General features: G+C 32.8%; 1 protein-coding gene across 1 annotated transcript; it reads right to left on the bottom strand.

The window, feature by feature from the left end:
- Window positions 1–11414: 11414 nt before the first annotated feature.
- Window positions 11415–12700, bottom strand: RpS3A (ribosomal protein S3A). The gene is made up of 2 exons (XM_075307603.1): window positions 12306–12700; window positions 11415–11949 (listed from the first exon to the last, which is right to left on the bottom strand). The coding sequence occupies exons 1-2, from the start codon at window positions 12644–12646 to the stop codon at window positions 11484–11486; spliced, it is 807 nt and encodes a 268-aa protein (XP_075163718.1). The 5' UTR covers window positions 12647–12700; the 3' UTR covers window positions 11415–11483.
- Between the last annotated feature and the right edge of the window lie 6115 nt (window positions 12701–18815).

Genomic DNA, 18815 nt, shown 5'->3' with positions numbered 1-18815 from the left:
CTACAGTATGGTTAAAATGGTCATGATTTGGCGCCAATGAGTTTCTTCTTTACTCCAAGTTAATTTTTTCTTCTTTGAGAGGGTATAATTTCGGGAGTTGTAGTTAAAAAGTACACCAGGACATTAAATTTTCCTGGTTTTAACAACGCTTTGTGGAAATCTCAAAATGTGGAGTATAATTTAGTTCAATTTTCGCACGACGTCGTTCATAAATCGTCGAAAAAAAAAACAAAATAATTGTCAATGGACACGAGACGTCGATACATTTCTTGGTCTATGTTTTTAATCAGAAGTCCGAAAAAAGTTCTCATGAGTGAGACATGAGAACTAACTTTTTTAGTTCAGCTTCTATAAGAATTTTCAATAAAAAAGTCGGCGCACAAGACCTTTCGGAAAGTAATTCGACAGTTTAAAACAATAATCGCAAACAATTGCACTTGTTATCAAGGGCGAATAATTATGCAGCTATGTAAATATTTTTCTTTATTTCTATTCTAATTTTCCTATTCTTGATTCTGGATTAACAGATTTCTTTTGTTTTTTTTTTTGCTTACTCTATGATTTGTTCATATGACCATACATTTTATGAATATTTGAATTTGTATAGTTTTCAACATTTGGGGTTTTTCGAAGTAAATATAGTTCACACGTATTATACTATAGGGAAATTTTCAGCTAAGGGGCTAAAATTTTTCTGGAGGTGTCTAAGCCCTAAGGAAATGCCTCTTTTTTCACACGGATTTCTGATTGAGTAGTTTCCAATAGTGTAAAGACCGTAACCAGTTGTACGATATAAGAAAAACAAGTAAGGAAAGTCTAAAGTCGGGCGGGGCCGACTATATTATACACTGCACCACTTTGTAAATCCACATTTTCGATACTATATCAAATCCGTCAAATGTGTTGGGTGCTATATATAAGGGTTTTTGTCCCAAATACATACATTTAAATCTGACTCCATCTGAACAAAATTTATAATCTATAGACTTAAAATTTAAGTCGGCTAATGCCCTGGGACTGGGACCACTATGTTAGTAAAAAAATATGGGAAACATTTTAATCTAAACCAATTTTGAGGCAACTTCGCAAAAGTGTGTTTATGATATATCGGTCGATAGATATGTATTAGAAATAAAGGAAAATTTGAGTCAATTTTACAAGTTTTCGACTTAGCAGTGGCGATTTTATAAGGAAAATGTGGGTATTTTGGTCATTTTTTTCCCAAATCGGAAAAATGGAAGCTATATAGAAATCTGAACCAATTTCAACCAAATTTGACATGCATACTTAGTATTTTAATTCTACTCCCTGTGCAAAATTTCACGTAAATCGGACGGAACATCGGGCGAAAGATATAAATCTGAACCGATTTGAACCAAATTGGGGTAAAACTCTGGGGCCATATAAGTCTATATCGGCGAAAGATATATATGAGAGCTATGTCTCAATCTGAACCGATTTCAATCAAATTTGGCATACCTGAATATAGTACTTATTGTTCTCCTGGTGCAAAATTTCAAGCAAATTAGGGTAAAACTCTGGCTTCTGGGGCCATATAAGTGCATATCGGGCGAAAGATATATATGGGAACTATATCTAAATCTGAACCGATTTCTTCTTGGGTATATTCTGACCCAAAAGAGGAACTTGTGTCAAATTTGAAGGCGACTTAAACTGCGACCTAGACTTTGATCACAAAAATGTGTTCACAGACAGACGGACATGGCTAGATCGACTCAGGGACCCATCCTGAGCATTATTGCCAAAGACACCATGTGTCTATCTCGTCTCCTTCTGGGTGTTGCAGACATATGCACTAACTTATAATACCCTGTTCCACAGTGCAGGGTATAATAAACGACGCAGCAAAAGCATTAGATAATCTGTAGTAACAAGCATCAACTCATCCAACCCTACATCAGGTCATAATAGAAAAATATGCCTGCCTTGCTATTCCCGTATAAAAATAGGGGGATCTAGACCAATATTGAAATCTTGTCAGATCTAATTTCATAGTAATTAGATCTTACAATTTTTCTGATCTACTCATAATCCAATCGCATCAAATTATATCTCTCAAATTTTTATTCGGTGTTACAAGGTATCAAATAAAACAACTTCGAGAATATTACAGATTAAAATGTGTACAAGGATCCAAGAATGCGAAACTTTATTTTTTGTTGCTTTCTAAATTTGTATACCAAAAAAGGCAAAGACCCCGTTTTTTTATTCATGTCGATTAAGGATACGTGGAGCTTTTGAATGAATATTTTACCAAAACTCTGATTATTTGCATATTCTTGAACTTATCTGTTTCTTTAGGTAGCAGTCCAATTCCTGCTTATCGAAAATCTGGCGATGGAGAATCTGGAAGAAATTTTCCAAGGTAAGTATCTTTGATCCTTCGAATAATAAACTAATTGTTAGTACGTACAACAAGTGTTAGCAAGCAGTCAAATAAAATATTTAACATTTTGACAAGGGGTACTCAAACAACTTCATTGAGCATTAAGTTCTCACTTTTTACAATCCCATGGTTTAGTTAAAAAAATTAAAAAATAAAACAATAGGAACAGCCATGTTATATTTTATACATTCGGATTTATTTTATATATAAAAAGGGGTTGAAAACGTTTTAAACGATAATAGAATATTAATTGTAAAACATTTTTAGTATATCAACTTAAGTCTTATTTAAATTTACAATATGAATTAGAAATACTGGTTATATGCTGATTTTGGTGTAACATACAAAATTATACATTTTAAAAAATTTAAACCAATTTTACAGCATTAAGGTGAAAATAACACTTAGAATAAAGGAGAAGAATTTGTACATACATTATATATTATAATGGTAATTTTTCGTTTTCTCTCGGCAACTATCCACTATAAGATCTAAAAATGAATTAAAAGACGACAACAATTACTTAAGGCGTAGTCAGTGAAAATAAAATTAGCACTTCTGATATATTCATCAGAATGGATTTTGTGTCATTTAACGGTCAAATGATGGGGAATCCGAAGTAAGCTCATCATTAAAATTTGTACAAAGATAAAAATTAGCAAAATATTATATACTAACCTTTAAATTGTGTAAAACATTTATATTGACTCCGATATGTTTGCAAACTATTAACCGCAGTATTATTGCCCATTCCGAATGCAAGAATGCAAACACATTTGCGAAACTCTAAATAATAAAGAAAAATACATTAGAATGGATTATATAGATATATTTCAAAGATTATGATAATGCATAAGTCAGTATGGATATAATTTCATTTAACAGTCAAATGATGGGGAATCCGAAGTAAATTCATCATAAAATGTGAACTATGGAAAATGTGATCGATATATGTTTTATTGATAAATTTTACTAACTTTTTTTGTTTTGAAAATGTGCATTTCGTTCCCACTCTTTAGATGATGCTCTGAAAAAGAGAAAAGTAAAGAATTTGTTTAATATTTTGAAAAATACCTAATGCAGTTTATGTTAATGTTTTTTTTTGTTCAGAGTGGATTTAATGTCATTTAACAGTCAAATGATGGGGAATCCGATACAAAATCATCATATACATATAGAAATAGTTGTTCTTTTGTGCGATGAGACCCTAAATATATTTATGGTTTTTGGACCTATATAAATCTAGTATCTCATTTATTGGAAGCATATCTTCTAAAATTATTTAAACTTTTAACCCTATTTTTTCATGCAACGACAATTCCCTTAATTGTTCTAAAGGCTATTAAGCGATATGTTTTCAAGTTTACTATACTATAGACAACTAAAATTATTGAAAATGTCTTTGCCACAGTTGTAATATTTAATAAATGTTTTATACTTTTTCTGAATCATAGGAATTATTGGTTGGCCTCTAAACTTCCAGAGTCGGGACAAAAAGAAAAAAAAAATGAATTTGACTAATTCCCTCGGTAACAAAATTGAAGTGCGTTCATTTTGCACTACAAAAGCGCAGGGGTAGCAGTGGTAAAAAATACGTACGTGAATTATTAAGTTATCGCTCGTGTCAGCTAAAACCTTTCCTAAAACTCAAAAAAAAAAAACAGCAACGCCAATAGTGGCGTTCGTTGATAAAACACAAATATCTAATAAATAAAGAACCGTGTAGAAACAATAACATTAGAAGTTGTGGATCAATCCCCAAAGCTAATCTGAATTGCAGACTTTTCAACAATTTTTCACGTTGATTTAAAAAATAATTAAAATACCAAACTTCCAATATTTAGATATTTTAGAGAACTGTTTTCATTCAAAAGTTTGAAAAGCCCTTTTTATACTGAATCAAAATATTTAAATCCCTAAAGAAGCATATACTAACCTATAATATAAGCACAATTCAGCAGTCTTTTTTCCACATCAATTGGAATCTAAAAGGAAATAAATGTAGGAGAAATGTTTTAATTTCATAAATAACATATGACAATTGTGCGTGCATATGTGTTTTCTTGTCAGCAAATACATTTTGCGTTGGTTATGGGAAAATTCTCTTCATGGCTTTTCAAAGCGAGCTGGGTTAATGTTTTCATCATTAAAAAAAAAAATTGCCTAAAAATCAAATAGCTTTCTGAGCGTATTAAGCTGATGTACCGACGAGTTCTGGTTTACGAATTTGCAAAACGCAAACTATCCCTCAATCATTATTTCCACACGAACCACAATTATATAAACAGTGAAACCTCTCAAACTTGGACACTCTGACCTATATTAACACATTAAAATTAACCTCTCATGACTGGACAATATTGAGGTGACCGTGGGTGTCCACCTTTCAGAGGTTTCACTGTAATATTACATTTTTATTGATAAGTTTAATTGGTAAAAAAAAATTCATGGTAAAAGAGAATTAGATGACACTTTATTAAAAAATCAAAATTTTGCGTTTTACGAATTCGTGAACCAAATCATAGTGGATAATTATCTATTTATCCATTTTACATTTGGAGTAGAAAACAATTTGAAATTTTACGACTATTGAATTGTATTTATTTATCTAGCAATATACTACTAACCTGTTCCGAATCCAGTGTGAAGTATCTGACGGGGTTGGAAACTACATTTGGTGCTGAAAATATAAGAAAATATTCATTAGAATTGTATAGTATTTCATGGGCGTTTTTAAAACTGTTATATATGAGTCAGAAAATATATTTAGCGTTGGTATTGGGAAAATTCTCTTCATGGATTTTCAAAGCGAGCTGGGTTAATGTTTTCATCATTTTAAAGAAATTGTCTACAAAAATTTTAGAGCTTTCTGAGTGTATTTTGCAGGTACAAATTGATCTGACCATAACACACACAAAACATTTTTAAGACAATGGAATTTAATGTATTTATTTAGTAATATATTACTAACCTGTTTCAATACCACTTGCAAAGTGTCTGAGGCGGCAGTGAAAACGAAACTCGGAGCTGTAAGATTAAGAAATACATTAGAATTTTTGTGGAATTTGATGACAATTTTATAGAGCTATTATCTATTGTCAGCAAAGATATTTAGCGTTGGTATTGGGAAAATTCTCTTCATGGATTTTCAAAGCGAGCTGGGTTAATGTTTTCATCATACGTTTTAGGGATTTATGTGCCATATTCACAAAAAAATAGCTTTACATTTCAAGAAGGCATACTATTTATGTATAAATGTGAGATTTTATTGGCCACCACACTGATTACTTACCTTTTCTAAATAATATAAAAGTGCAACATTTTGGAGCCTTCTTCGAAGCACAGAGCTGAAAGTACAATTTAATAATTGCATTAAGATCTTCCTAGTTTTTATTTGATATTATTAATTAATTTTGATATATTGTCAGCAAAAAAAGTTTGCGTTGGTTATGGGAGAATTCTCTTCATGGCTAATCAAAGCGAGCTGGGTTAATGTTTTCATCACTCTACATGTAATTTGTTAGTTCATGGGAATAGAAGCAACACCAAATAATTACCTTCATTAACAGCAAAAGTTGATAGAATGCCTATGGTCTGGCTTCAGTGGCTTATCCATCTAATCGAATAATGATAATTGCCAATCGCAATGCATCTAAAAATGGACAAAAACAAACATTTTCATTAGAATCCGATTTTTTTTTTGTAAACAAAATTAAAATGATGGTTGATATTGATTGTGATCAGAGAATAGTTTTTGCGTTGGAAATGGGAGAATTCTCTTCATGGTAACTCAAAGCGAGCTGGGTTAAAGTTTTCATCATTTTGACAAACAATATAATGTTTTTTTATGAATTAACGAGAATGTTATATATGAGATTAATATAAATGAATTTACCTATTAATGAAGTCCATCATCATCTTGTTCCATGTCTCCAATCTCCATTAACATCAAAAATCTTAAAATAAAAGTAAATTCAATTTAGATACAATTTCAACATATCTTTTTAAAAAAATTATATTTTCTATTTTTATCAGCAAATTTATTTTTGCGTTGGTTTAAGAACAAATTCTCTTCATGGGTACTCAAAGCGAGCTGGGTTACTGTTTTCATCATTAAATATTCTTAAGAATATTCTCACAATTGTGAGAATTGAAACTTATATTAGTATTAGAAAATTACCTTAAGCTGTTTAAACACCGACAGTTTTCCAAACAGGTCCAAGGTCTGAAATTTAAGAAAGAAAAGTATTAGAAAATATTCACCACCAAAAATTTTTAATTTCTATTATTCATTTAACTTTAATCAGTTCTACTATCTAGATGAAATAGCTCACATTTTAGTTTTCAAGATTCAAAAAATAACATCATATGATCCTAAATTTAAATAGAAACAAATATTGTGCAGTAAAATTGAGCAAATGCAAACCATATGCTATTAAAAACAATTAAACGTTCTATAGATTAAATTGGACTAAATATCAAAAATTTTAAAACAACTGGCGTTATATATTGAATAATTTAAGTATTTTTCAACAATGAAACAGTTTTCTACAGACAGTTAACAAGGGCAATATTCCAAATGGTAACAAGGCCTATATGAATGAAAAAATTTTGATACTTTTTCATATAACCAACAAAAAAGCAATTGATATTTTAAAGTAACAGCCCATATACTAGTACTCGTTCTCTTATGAACTTATATTAGCAGTTATTATAGACTGAATTATACACAGCATACTTCACAATATTTGTTTACCAATAAAAAAATACAAAATAACTCACCCCCTAGCCATCCAAAATTGTTAAGAAATTGAATTTGCTCCTAATTTGGAAACAAGACTGTAAAGAGATAATAAAATTATATTAAAAATTTCAAACGAAATTATTTCGAGAATGATTTGTTTAATTTTTTTCTATTCAGATTGGTATTTTCATCAAGCTTTTTCAAGAGTAGCAAATAAAATAAAATTCGACATCATAATAAAGATGGAAAATAAATCTCAGGCGATTTGTAAGTAATGCTTACCTATTCATCATGTAGGTCTTACTAGCGGTTGGAATGACCATTTCAGTCTATCTAAAATTAAACAAAAAAGAAATATTTTTCTATTAAAATTATATGCCTTGAAACAAAAATTTTTAGATATAAGATAAGTAACGTATTATCAGATTAATTTTTCATCAAGTTACTTCAAGAGTAGCAAATAAATAAAAGGAACATCATATTTTTTTATCTAATTTATAATATGTAACATAATGCATAAATGCTCACCTGTGAAGACATTTAATCCGCATCCTTGATGTACAATCTGAAATCATAAAAAAAATCAAATGAAAATAATATGTGTAATTGAGAAAAGGAAACTTGTCATGTCCAATTTTATTTTGGGTATTATTATTAACAAACGCTATTAATTACATTAATATGTTGAACATGGGGAGGTTTTATGTTTTGTCCCTAATATAGTGTTTAAACCAATATTTGTTCTACAGACTTTTATATCCTAAACTACTGTATTGGGACTAGAGGTCTGCACAATTCCATTTGTAAATGCAGAGTACACGTGTACTTGCTACATGAGTACATCTATTTGAGAGAGTCGCAAAACTATTGGTACACATTTTGATGAACACCAAAAGCCACGAGTAACTTCTTGTTGCTACTCTGATGTCTTCACTACCAACAAAAACATATTCCTCTTTCTCTCTTATTGAAGTGTACTCAGAGTGATCACGTCGAGTATGTTGCGAGAACAAAACTTCATAGAGTACTCCATGTACCACGTGCAGTTTCAGAAATACAAAAAACAGTTACTCTCCATAATATATGTTTTGGTTTGTTATAAAGAACGGCAAACGTTAAGGTAATTGTGGGAGCCACCGTGGTGCAATGGTTAGCATGCCCGCCTTGCATACACAAGGTCGTGGGTTCGATTCCTGCTACGACCGAACACCAAAAAGTTTTTCAGCGGTGGACTATCCCACCTCAGTAATGCTGGTGACATTTCTGAGGGTTTCAAAGCTTCTCTAAGTGGTTTCACTGGAATGTGGAACGCCGTTCGGACTCGGCTATAAAAAGGAGGTCCCTTGTCATTGAGCTTAACATGGAATCGGGCAGCACTCAGTGATAAGAGAGAAGTTCACCACTGTGGTATCACAATGGACTGAATAGTCTAAGTGAGCTTGATACATCGGGCTGCCACATAACCTAACCTAACCTAAGGTAATTGTGTGACATACATAAATATATGAAATATGTGATATACATACATATCTATCGTGTCTGTTCTGGTACACACATGTACAAGTTACGTATGGTGTCACACTTAAAAGGTGTTCTGACCAACACTATACACCGTCATAGACCTGAAAAATGTACACGAACATTTCTTTTGTGTAGGCTTAGTGTAAAGCCATCGTATGCACAGTTAGAAGTTTTTATAACAAATAAATAACAGATTCTGAAACTTTAATATGTTTTTTATAAATATTTGCAAATTTTATTGGGAAAGTCACTTATATATGGCAGAAACCATGATTTTAAAAATCCATCTAAAATTTGAACGGAAATTTCCTCTGATTGGTGTATAAATTTTGGGGTTGTTTTAATCAGCTGATTTTCAGTGTGTTCGAAAGTATAATGTTGCCACAATTTTTAAAAGTTAACACAAAAAAGTTTTAAGCAAAATTGTGTTTGATTTTTGTGAATACTATCCGCTTTCCTAAACAAATCAAAGGTCTTTTTGAAAATATAAGGTAATTAAATTATAACTTTTACAAAATCAATGGGCTAAGAAAAGTGAATTTTACCAAATTTATTGCATGAAAAATATGGCATCTTCAATTCTGCAAAGTGTTCTTGGTGCACAAATCACTGAGCAAATTAAAAAAAACTAACGCCGCCAATATCTTTCTGCACATGGAGGCCGCCACGATAGAAAATTTGTTTGAAATATTATTGTAAATATTTAAGCAATACAAATGAGAAAAACCTTAACAGAATAGTTAATTATGCCCACTATAATTAAATTTCCTTTAATGTATGGATGTTAAAAACTGTTTGACCAAAAGCAAAATAAAAATTTCTCCGCCGTCAAAAACAAAAACGAGAACGACACGGCGATCGTTTGTTCATGAGTAACATTGAGGAGGGATAGAAAAAAAAACAAATCAAAACAGATTTGAAGCATCACGCAATTGTCTCCTTTTTCTTGATAAATTGCTCTTGTCCTTACATTATTCACTGCTAACAAAAATCCGGCAGGCATTTTATGGCTTTGAGTTACGCACTTACTTTTAATTTAATGTTTATACCGGCAAAATATGTTTTGTTTATAATTTCTGTCTGCATATAATATGGCTTGCAGAAAAAATCAGCTGTCACATTTTTCGATTAAAAGTCCGAAAAAAGTGTTCACACGTGTGACTCAGAACAACTAACTTTGTGTGTGGTGTGTAGAAAGTGTATAGTGTGGTGCACAATGCGGTGTGACCTAGAACAGACATGTATGATTCATAATAATGGAAAGTTTTGCTTTGCACATAACTGAGAAATACTTGTGGTACCACGTGAAGTGAAGAGAATCCATGTTGTACTTTTTCTCAAGTACTTACATTTTTATTGTTCCTTTTTTTCGGAACACATATTGTTTCGGATAAGTATTTGATGGTATTTGACAAGCAAGTGTTCTCTTCACTTCACTACTTGCGCTCTGAGAGAAAGACAGTGTATGTACTATATTCGACAGCGAATTGCATACATGTAGTAAAAAGTTATTCGATGCAGACCTCTAGTTGGGACCATCATCTTGACTTGCGTGAAAAATTTCCTGTCAAAATTGTATCCCACTTAAATCAAATTATGTATAAAGACCTTTCCATTACAGGGACGAACATTTTTTAATATGTAAAAAAATAATATAAAATTTGCATATAGCCCCCATATTTCCACAATTTCCGCAAACATTTCTATAAGTACCTTAATATTAAGACTTATTAAGATCACTAGAAAATTACCTAGGGTCATTCTAGTAGACAAGGCCCAATCATATCTACCACACATATGGAATATGTCCACATTTCCACTAAGCCCAATACCACCACTTCCGTGGGGTACTATATTGAATATCTTTCTCTTGCTTGTTTTCTACATACGCCAAATTATCTAATCCTTACTACATTTTCTATGTTATACCCCAGGGAAGCCTAGCCCCGGCGGACTAGTACCGGTCACGCCCTAATTTCATATTTTGAACATATTTAATGAAAATTGCAATATTTAATGAAAATTGAGCAATGACATACTACTCCTAACAATACATATTTATGTATTGCAATGCATTAAGGGAATATTTTGTGCAACAGTATTGCTTATTCTCAACTATTACACAAATATTGTATACACACAAAACGTATATATGAAATAGTAGATAGAATGAAAAAATATTTAGAAACTTACGTATTCATTTGCAAAAATGCATTCATATCCTTCGCCATTGTAAAAAAAGGAATCCAATCTAAAAATAAAAAACACACCCATAATTAGTAAATCTGTATGGCAATGATAATTATAGGGAATTGATAAGTATCATCAGAAAAAAGTTGTCAGTCACTATATTTTAGTAAATTTTCAGCGACGAAAAATAATAAAACATCATAGAATGCATTTGAAAAGAAAAAAAATTTTTGTTGTCTTACCTTCCAACTAAAATGTACTGCGGCTGCTGGCTCTTGGCACGTCCGATGTCCATGAAACGAAGAGTTCAACTGAAAATCTAAAAAAAAGAGAAAAAGAGAAAGACTTCCCTTGCCTAGACATACCACACATGCCAACATACATGTGTCATGTACGAACCACCCTTATTTTATCTTGTATACTATGCACACTGCTCGCCGAAAAGACTAACATTAGAAAGCATTTCCGATATATGAAACTAAAAATGCATTATCTTGTTTTTTTTTTCACTCAAAACTTTACACAAAAGTTTTGTCTTTCTTTTCTTTCAAATTTTGAAATCATTTTCTACATCATAAAAAACGAATGTTTTTCCAGGTATTATTTAATAGAATAAAATGCTTAAACAGACTCTTGTACTGGAGGTTCATAACCTTCGGGTCTGTCAATAACAGCACCTTCAGCAGAGACAACGGCTTCGGTACTCTTGCTGCCACCATCGCCATGCAATTCCAACAATTTGGACAAGTCGAAACGTGGTTTCTTCAATACCTTAACTTTACGGATGTAAACATCGTGCAAAGGATAGATTCGTTGGCACTTCTTCTCGATATCCTTGGCAATAGAGTCCAAGGCCAATTTTCCAACCAATTGTTTCAAGTCAGATTTAGTAACTTCTTCGGTAATAATTTCATGCATCTTAACGCGAATTTTGCGTACCTGCGAGTGTTGAGCATAGCAGGTCTTGCGTTGAGATTGTTGGTCCTTGGAGGTAAAACCGATGCAGAATACACGAAGTAAGTAGCCGTCGGTGGTCTTGGCTTCAACAATACCTTCGATGAGAGTTTGCCATTTCTTGACCATGGATCTGGAATGCGAGAAAAAGTTGAACAAACATCAGACAACAAATCATTTTGTTTATTGTACACAAAGTTCACAAACAAGCTAAACCCGAATCATAAACAAATGGTGCTCATCACCAACACACAAGCACGCATGCAACATTCAACTAAATTAACATTCAAATAAATTAATTTACTAATTCCACAGGTTTTTGGGCACATGACCAACATTTTTCATTCCTCAATTTGCTTTTAATTCTTCCATTGTAAATAATGCTTAAGGAAGATTCCTCATTTAATTACACATTTCTTTTTAAATCACACACACACGCACAGAAAACATTGCGAACACCACGTTTTTAGTTCGGCATATATTGCCTACCTGTATTTGTCGGTGGTCAAATCCATACCGTGGAAGTTACACAAAATATTGCGATCTTGCACATCTTCAGCAATCAGACGGAATTTACGGAAAGAACGCTCAGAGTCATTGTCCTTTTGCAAATCACCCAATGCAACTTCGAAGACACGGCCCTTCAAGTAGTCAGAGGCGATTCTCTGACCCTGGGTACGATTGACCAGGGTTTTGCCAATTTGGCGAACCACAAACATGTTGGGAGCTTTAACATCGTACCAATCTTTGCGTGAAAAAGGATCGACAACCTTCTTTTTGCCACCTTTTTTGCCTCCTTTAGAAAGACCTTTATTTTTACCGACCGCCATCTTCAAAGTTCAAAGCGGAAAAAGACCGAATCACGTTGGTTTCGTTATAAAAAAGAAAGGAAGTCGAAAAACAACGACTGAACAGTAATTCTTCGTTTAGTTTGGTGGTGTTCATTAGATGCATGTTGGGGGCTGCCATATTTCTAGTAAATCCCACTAAACAAATTTCATGCAATTGCAATAAACTAGGTAAAGTGGTAGGATTATTACGCAAAGTAAACAAAAATGTATATTTAAACGTGTCCCATACAAATAAAATATTTCAAACAAATTACAAAATCAAATATAAGTTTCTTCAAAAAAATAATGTGGCATCTCTGTATTGTTGAATTAACGAAATTTTTCCAAACACTTCCCAATGCTTTGTGAGAGTGCAACACTGTATGGATATCACACCCAATGCGAACGATTTCAATACCTCCTTTGCGATTGTCGGTAGACGTACTCATATATTTTTGTGTGTAAATATAACCATAGCGAGAGGCGGTAAGCGAAACATTTTCCTGCGACGGGTATTTCCGAGTGTTTTTGATGGTAAAGATGATAAAGAAGTTTAATAAAAACATAAAAGAATGTCCACTTGGCCAGGCAACAAAAATGCCTAGTGGTGAATTAAAAAAATTGATAAGCGATGGCGACACTATCCCATTTTCAGCCAAGGAATTAGAACGGATTTGTCGGTACACCGCTAGCCGTCACGGTATTCTGTCGCGGAACTTAAGGAATGCACGTAAACAAGTGTTTGTCTATCGCTATGTTTATATTTGCACACTTATGCGCTTTACAGACTATCAGTTATTCCGGACGACAGTGCTCGTGTGGAACATATCCCATATATAACCGCGAAAATTTCAACGCGAAAAGCGAACATAGTACTTAGCTTTAGTCGCTAAAGGTGAGTATTAAGTTCGAGTTTAAATCAGTAGGAAAAATGCATGAAATTACACATATTTGTTGCAAATTTCATTATAACTGGATGGGGAAAAGCCCAAAGCAAATTTTCACAAAGTTTGTATTCCTTAAAATGGATTATTAAAGAAAAGTAATCGTGAAAAAATGACGTTTTTAGCGGCTAAACTCGAACTTAATACCCACCTTTAAGTCCGAAGGCATAATCGATACTGCTGCATGTTTATGGGATCGATAACACATTTACCGATTATTTAGTCATCGCCGACAAGTCGTATCGATCCGAAACACTGTGAGATTAGGGTTGCCAGATGATGGTTGCCGAAATCCGGGACATTGCGCCGTACATTCCGGGATTTGTCGGGACAAGCAAAAACAGTCTTATTTTTCGATATTAGTTCCCCATATTTTATCACTTCGTAAATTTGCATAAACGCCATGGCGTAGTCGTAATTGTCAGCAAGCTTTGAAATTCCTAAATATATAGGAGCCTCTGAAACTTTCTTCCAAGATGGCTGCCACGATTTTATATAAAACGTAAATAATTTTGGGAATATTTTTTTTTTTAACGGAAACCTAAACTCATATTTACTGGCATATTACTTTCGGGTTTGGCAAACAAACTTAAGCTCTGAGGTGATAATCGCTGCTTCTTTTGTAGTGGCTTTCGACTGGACTGGGAATTTGGATATCGCCATGGACATGGTTTTAGGTATATTTCGTATCCGAATTGGGGATTGTTATAGTGTCACTAAAGGGTCTATGGTAATCATAGGATAAAATCGAACTTTGAAATGATGGCAGGGAGCACAAACTTGACTTATAATTTGTTAAAATGCATTTTGCAGAAAAACGTGAATTGGATATTTGCGTATATTTTTTTTTACATTTACTACTCAAGTGACAGCTGATGATTCGCAAGACAGTGATTTGATTTTTTTCTCAAAGTGGTGAGATTAAATGAAACGGTACAAAATCGGACAAACAAATGTACATTTAAAATGTATGAAAATCCAAAACCAAAAATATTTTTGAAAGCGATTTAATTTTAAATCGTTTTCATTTTTAATAAATGTAAAAAAAATAAAACATATGCCTGAGTAATTGAAATTCCGGGATATTTGGTAAATTTTGTGAAAGATCCGGGACACTTCCTAGAGACGAAATTCCGGGACAATCCAGGCGAATCCCGGCCATCTGGCAAGCCTATGTGAGATTCTTTACTGACATTCCGTTCGGAATAACTGATAAAGGTAAGTATTAAGTTAGAGTTCAGCCGCTAAAATCGCAATTTTTTCACGATTACTTTTCTTTAATAATACTTTTTAAGGAATACAAACTTTGTTAAAACTTGCTTTGGGCTATTCCCCATCAAGTTATAATAAAATCAGCAACAAATATGTATAATTTTATTCCTTTTTTTACTGATTTAGTTTTCACTTTAGTGAAAAAACTCGAACTTAGTACCCACCTTAATCTGTAAAGAGCATTACGCGCCGTTTAAAGGTCTGCCTGGCTTCTTTTCCAGTAAATCGTATCCAGTAAAACTTGCAAGAAAATAACACTGCCATTATTTTTGGATTATAAGTGCCGTCAACTTCAAAAATGTGGAAATGCTGGCAGGGTAAATACCCTGCTACCAAAGATTCATAAGTGACACTGCAACAATCGCCAACTGTGATGGAGGAAGCGTATGAAGTAGTACGAAATGTACATGAAAGCCATTTTATATTTTCTGAAACACCAAGCGCAACTACCTTCTTATAATTTATTTAAATAAAATCGATAATGAAGTGCTGAAAACATAATGCTATGTTCCCACCGACTCGTTTTCCTTATTCGAAACATTTCACCGTTCACACCGGGTTGAGATGTTTTAGTTTGACAGTTAAAGGCCGGTACTATGTTCATTCTTGCGAAAAATTTTTATGGAAACCATTATTTCGCACATAGAAAGCGGCGTTTTTTAGGTAGCTTGGAGCGCTATTTTACACGGAGCGATATTGGATTAAAGGTTGAATTACATATCATGCGTTAATCCGTGCGTTGATGGAAGGGTTGATATTTTTCAGTTTGAAGCACTCTAACAAAACTGTTCCTTTCAAAGAGAAAATTCATCTCTTCAATCAACGGACGCATTAACGTATAGTATGTAACTCAACCTTAAGTTGGTGGTTGTTGCTTGTTTTTACAAAATAACATTTTATTTTTCCTTGGGCAATTGATCTGCTATTCCTTTGATCCTTTGTATAGTTTCGGAACAAAAATATGGTCCGTGTTTGATTTATAAACCCGCACATATAGTTTTTAATAAATAAATTATTTCTTAATTCACATTGCAAATGGCGCCGTGCTATAAACGTCAGTTTTTCAACACGAAAAAATAAATTATCACAAATGGAAAAAATTTCGCAAATTTTTCGCATTTTTTGGTTTTGTATGGAGTTTCAACGCGAAAACCGAACAGAGTACCGGCCTTAAGGTGGGTGTTAAGTTCGAGTTTAAGGTGGGTATTAAGATCAAGTTTAGCCGCTAAAAACGTCATTTTTCACGATTACTTTTCTTTAATAATCCATTTTAAGGAACACAAACTTTGTGAAAATTTGCTTTGGGCTTTTCCCCATCAAGTTATAATAAAATTTGCAACAAATATGTATAATTTCATGCATTTTTCTTACTGATTTAGTTTTCACTTTAGCGATTTTAGCGGCTAAACTCGAACTTAATACTCACCTTAAACTCGAACTTAATACCCACCTTAAACTCGAACTTAATACCCACCTTTACCATGGAAACTAGAAATTCACATTTACTCGAAATTCACATATATGCAATCTATGTCCAAATAATTACCGCGAGCGTAAAGGGAAAACAATTTTATGTTATTTTCACATGTCCATGTTCTTAAAAACCTTTGTTTATTTTTTAGTTTCTTTGAAACTTCCCTGCCAGCATTTCAAAGTTCCATTTCAACCTCATCGTTACCACAGACTCGTAAATGTCACTTCAACCATCATGAAAAGGTACATCAAAAAGTACATGCAAGTAATTTGCCATCCCTACTGTTAAAAAAGCCATTTTTTTTTTGTGAAACGCCAAGCGCAACCAGCTTGTTATATTTTAATTAAATAAAAACGAAAATAAAGTTCTGAAAACATAGATTACACGCTTAAAAATGTGAAAGGTATATTGGTGAACAATTTGGTGATTTTCCAAATGGAATAAAGTGATTGTTTTTCAGATATTTTACAGACACGCTGCCTCCATGGAATAAAAACACTGGTTGATAGAGGCAGCAACATGTAACTCGCTACTTGTAACTCAACATCATCATTAATGCCAAAAATTATGTTAAATGTAATGTGATAGTGGTATAAATGTTATATTTTTAAGAATTTGTAAATGTTTAATCAAATTAATAAATATCTAAACAAACGTGTTTTACTCGACCACAATGATTCTTTTACAACTATCTTAAAATGCACTTTTTCTGATTGTTTGGAGGGTCCCTTATTGGCGTCGTTCTAAATTGATCTATAAAGGCACCTAATAATTGCACTCATGCGAAACATTTTTGTAGTAACTTGGTACAACTTCTCAATAGTGACGGCGCTTTTCCGACGAGTTTTTGATGTCGTATATGATTGTTTTCGACGTAGTGGGGATTCTCAAAAGAGTCCCCAAATTCAAAAAATGTTGGCAGGGTTATTTCAATATTTTGACATATATTTAGAAGAGGGTATGTTAATCGGGGTATGTTCCAAATTAGGTGGGTTGACATTCTAAAATTGACGTGTTTTGGAGGAAAACTTGTGTTTTAAACTTGTTTTTTAGTATGGCGAAAACGACTCGTTTTGAAGTGCTTATAAAGGGAAAACATTTCAAACCCCAAAACATGCTTGGTGAGAACACCGTATAAGGGCTGTTTCTTTTAGCACAGGATATGCTAAAGGTAGAATTACATACCATGCGTTCAATGCGTACAATGCGTCCGATGATTGAAGAGTTGAAATTTCTCTTTCAAATCAAAAGCTCGAATAGTCTGCGGCAAACAGAAAAACATCAACCCTTCCATCAACGCACGGATTGACGCATGGTGTGTAATTCAACCTTAAAGGTAAGTACTATGTTCGCTTTTCGAGTTGAAATTTTCTCGGTTACTTTATTAAAACAGTTCAATATAAAGCAGATAAATAAACTCAATTGATGCGCAGTTTCTTGTTCCTCTAAATTTCGGCAAGACACTATGGGAATATGTTTGTTTTCATTTATAATTTTAATTGTTTCAGGAAAAGTAATCGCGAAAATAAAGTGATTTTCAACTCGAAAACCGAACATAGTACTCACCTTAAGCCGTGAAGGCAAAGATTATCTGAAATAACAAGATGTCTATATGCTTCCTCTTTTTTCCAATAGGCTCATGAGTTTAGGTTCATACATGTATGAGAGAGTTGGAAAAAAGATGGGTATGATGTTACGAATCTAAAAAAGAAAAGAAAATGAAGAATTTTCAATTCGGTTAATAGGCCTGTTTCTGCACTCTTTTTCATTCAACATTTATGCCAAAAGAAATTACTTCAAGTAAATTGTGTTTATTTTTATTTTGTTGTGTCTTTATTGGTACCGTATCTTTACAAATTGCATTGCCATACAAGACATAATGCCTAATATGGTTTATTTATAATTATATGACGATAAAAATGGCAATTTTAACGGCTAAACTCGAACTTAATACCCACCTTAAGTCATTAAATCATTAAGAGATGTCTATTATGTTCCCTGGTGTTTTTTCTGCGTTAAGTTTTCTACAGTTTTTCCGAGAAAATAGGAATTTTTACTTTACAGTTTTAATTTTGGAAACACGCCCGTAGTAGCGGCCAATTCAAAATGTTTCCCTCTTTTAACTTCTTAAGGTGAGTATTAAGTTCGAGTTTAGCCGCTAATTTTCACTAAAGTGAAAACTAAATCAGTAAAAAAGTCATAAAATTATACATATTTGTTGCAGATTTCATTATAACTTGATGGGGAATATCCCAAAGTAACTTTGCACAAAGTTTGTATTCATTAAAATGGATTACTAAAGAAAAGTAATCGTGAAAAAATGAGGATTTTAGCGGCTAAACTCGAACTTAATACCCACCTTTAATTGTCAATTTTTGTTTTTTTATCCCTTTTTGTTCGTGTTTTTGTCTAAACGAAAAATTTTAGAGTCACAAATTATTATACATTATTGGTCCCCCGAACACAGCTATTTACACAC

The sequence above is a fragment of the Haematobia irritans genome, chromosome 4 (assembly GCF_050003625.1).
Source record: "Haematobia irritans isolate KBUSLIRL chromosome 4, ASM5000362v1, whole genome shotgun sequence".
NCBI lineage: Eukaryota > Metazoa > Arthropoda > Insecta > Diptera > Muscidae > Haematobia > Haematobia irritans.
Note: the sequence above shows the minus strand (reverse complement) of the source record. Positions and strands in the feature narration are given on the sequence as shown.

Bases quoted from the DNA above. Each gene is read 5' to 3' on its own strand.
- RpS3A (XM_075307603.1), bottom strand. From the start codon at position 12,646: ATGGCGGTCGGTAAAAATAAAGGTCTTTCTAAAGGAGGCAAAAAAGGT. The intron at 11,950-12,305 runs GTAGGCAATATA...CTCGCATTCCAG, and splicing joins TTGACCACCGACAAATACAG to ATCCATGGTCAAGAAATGGC.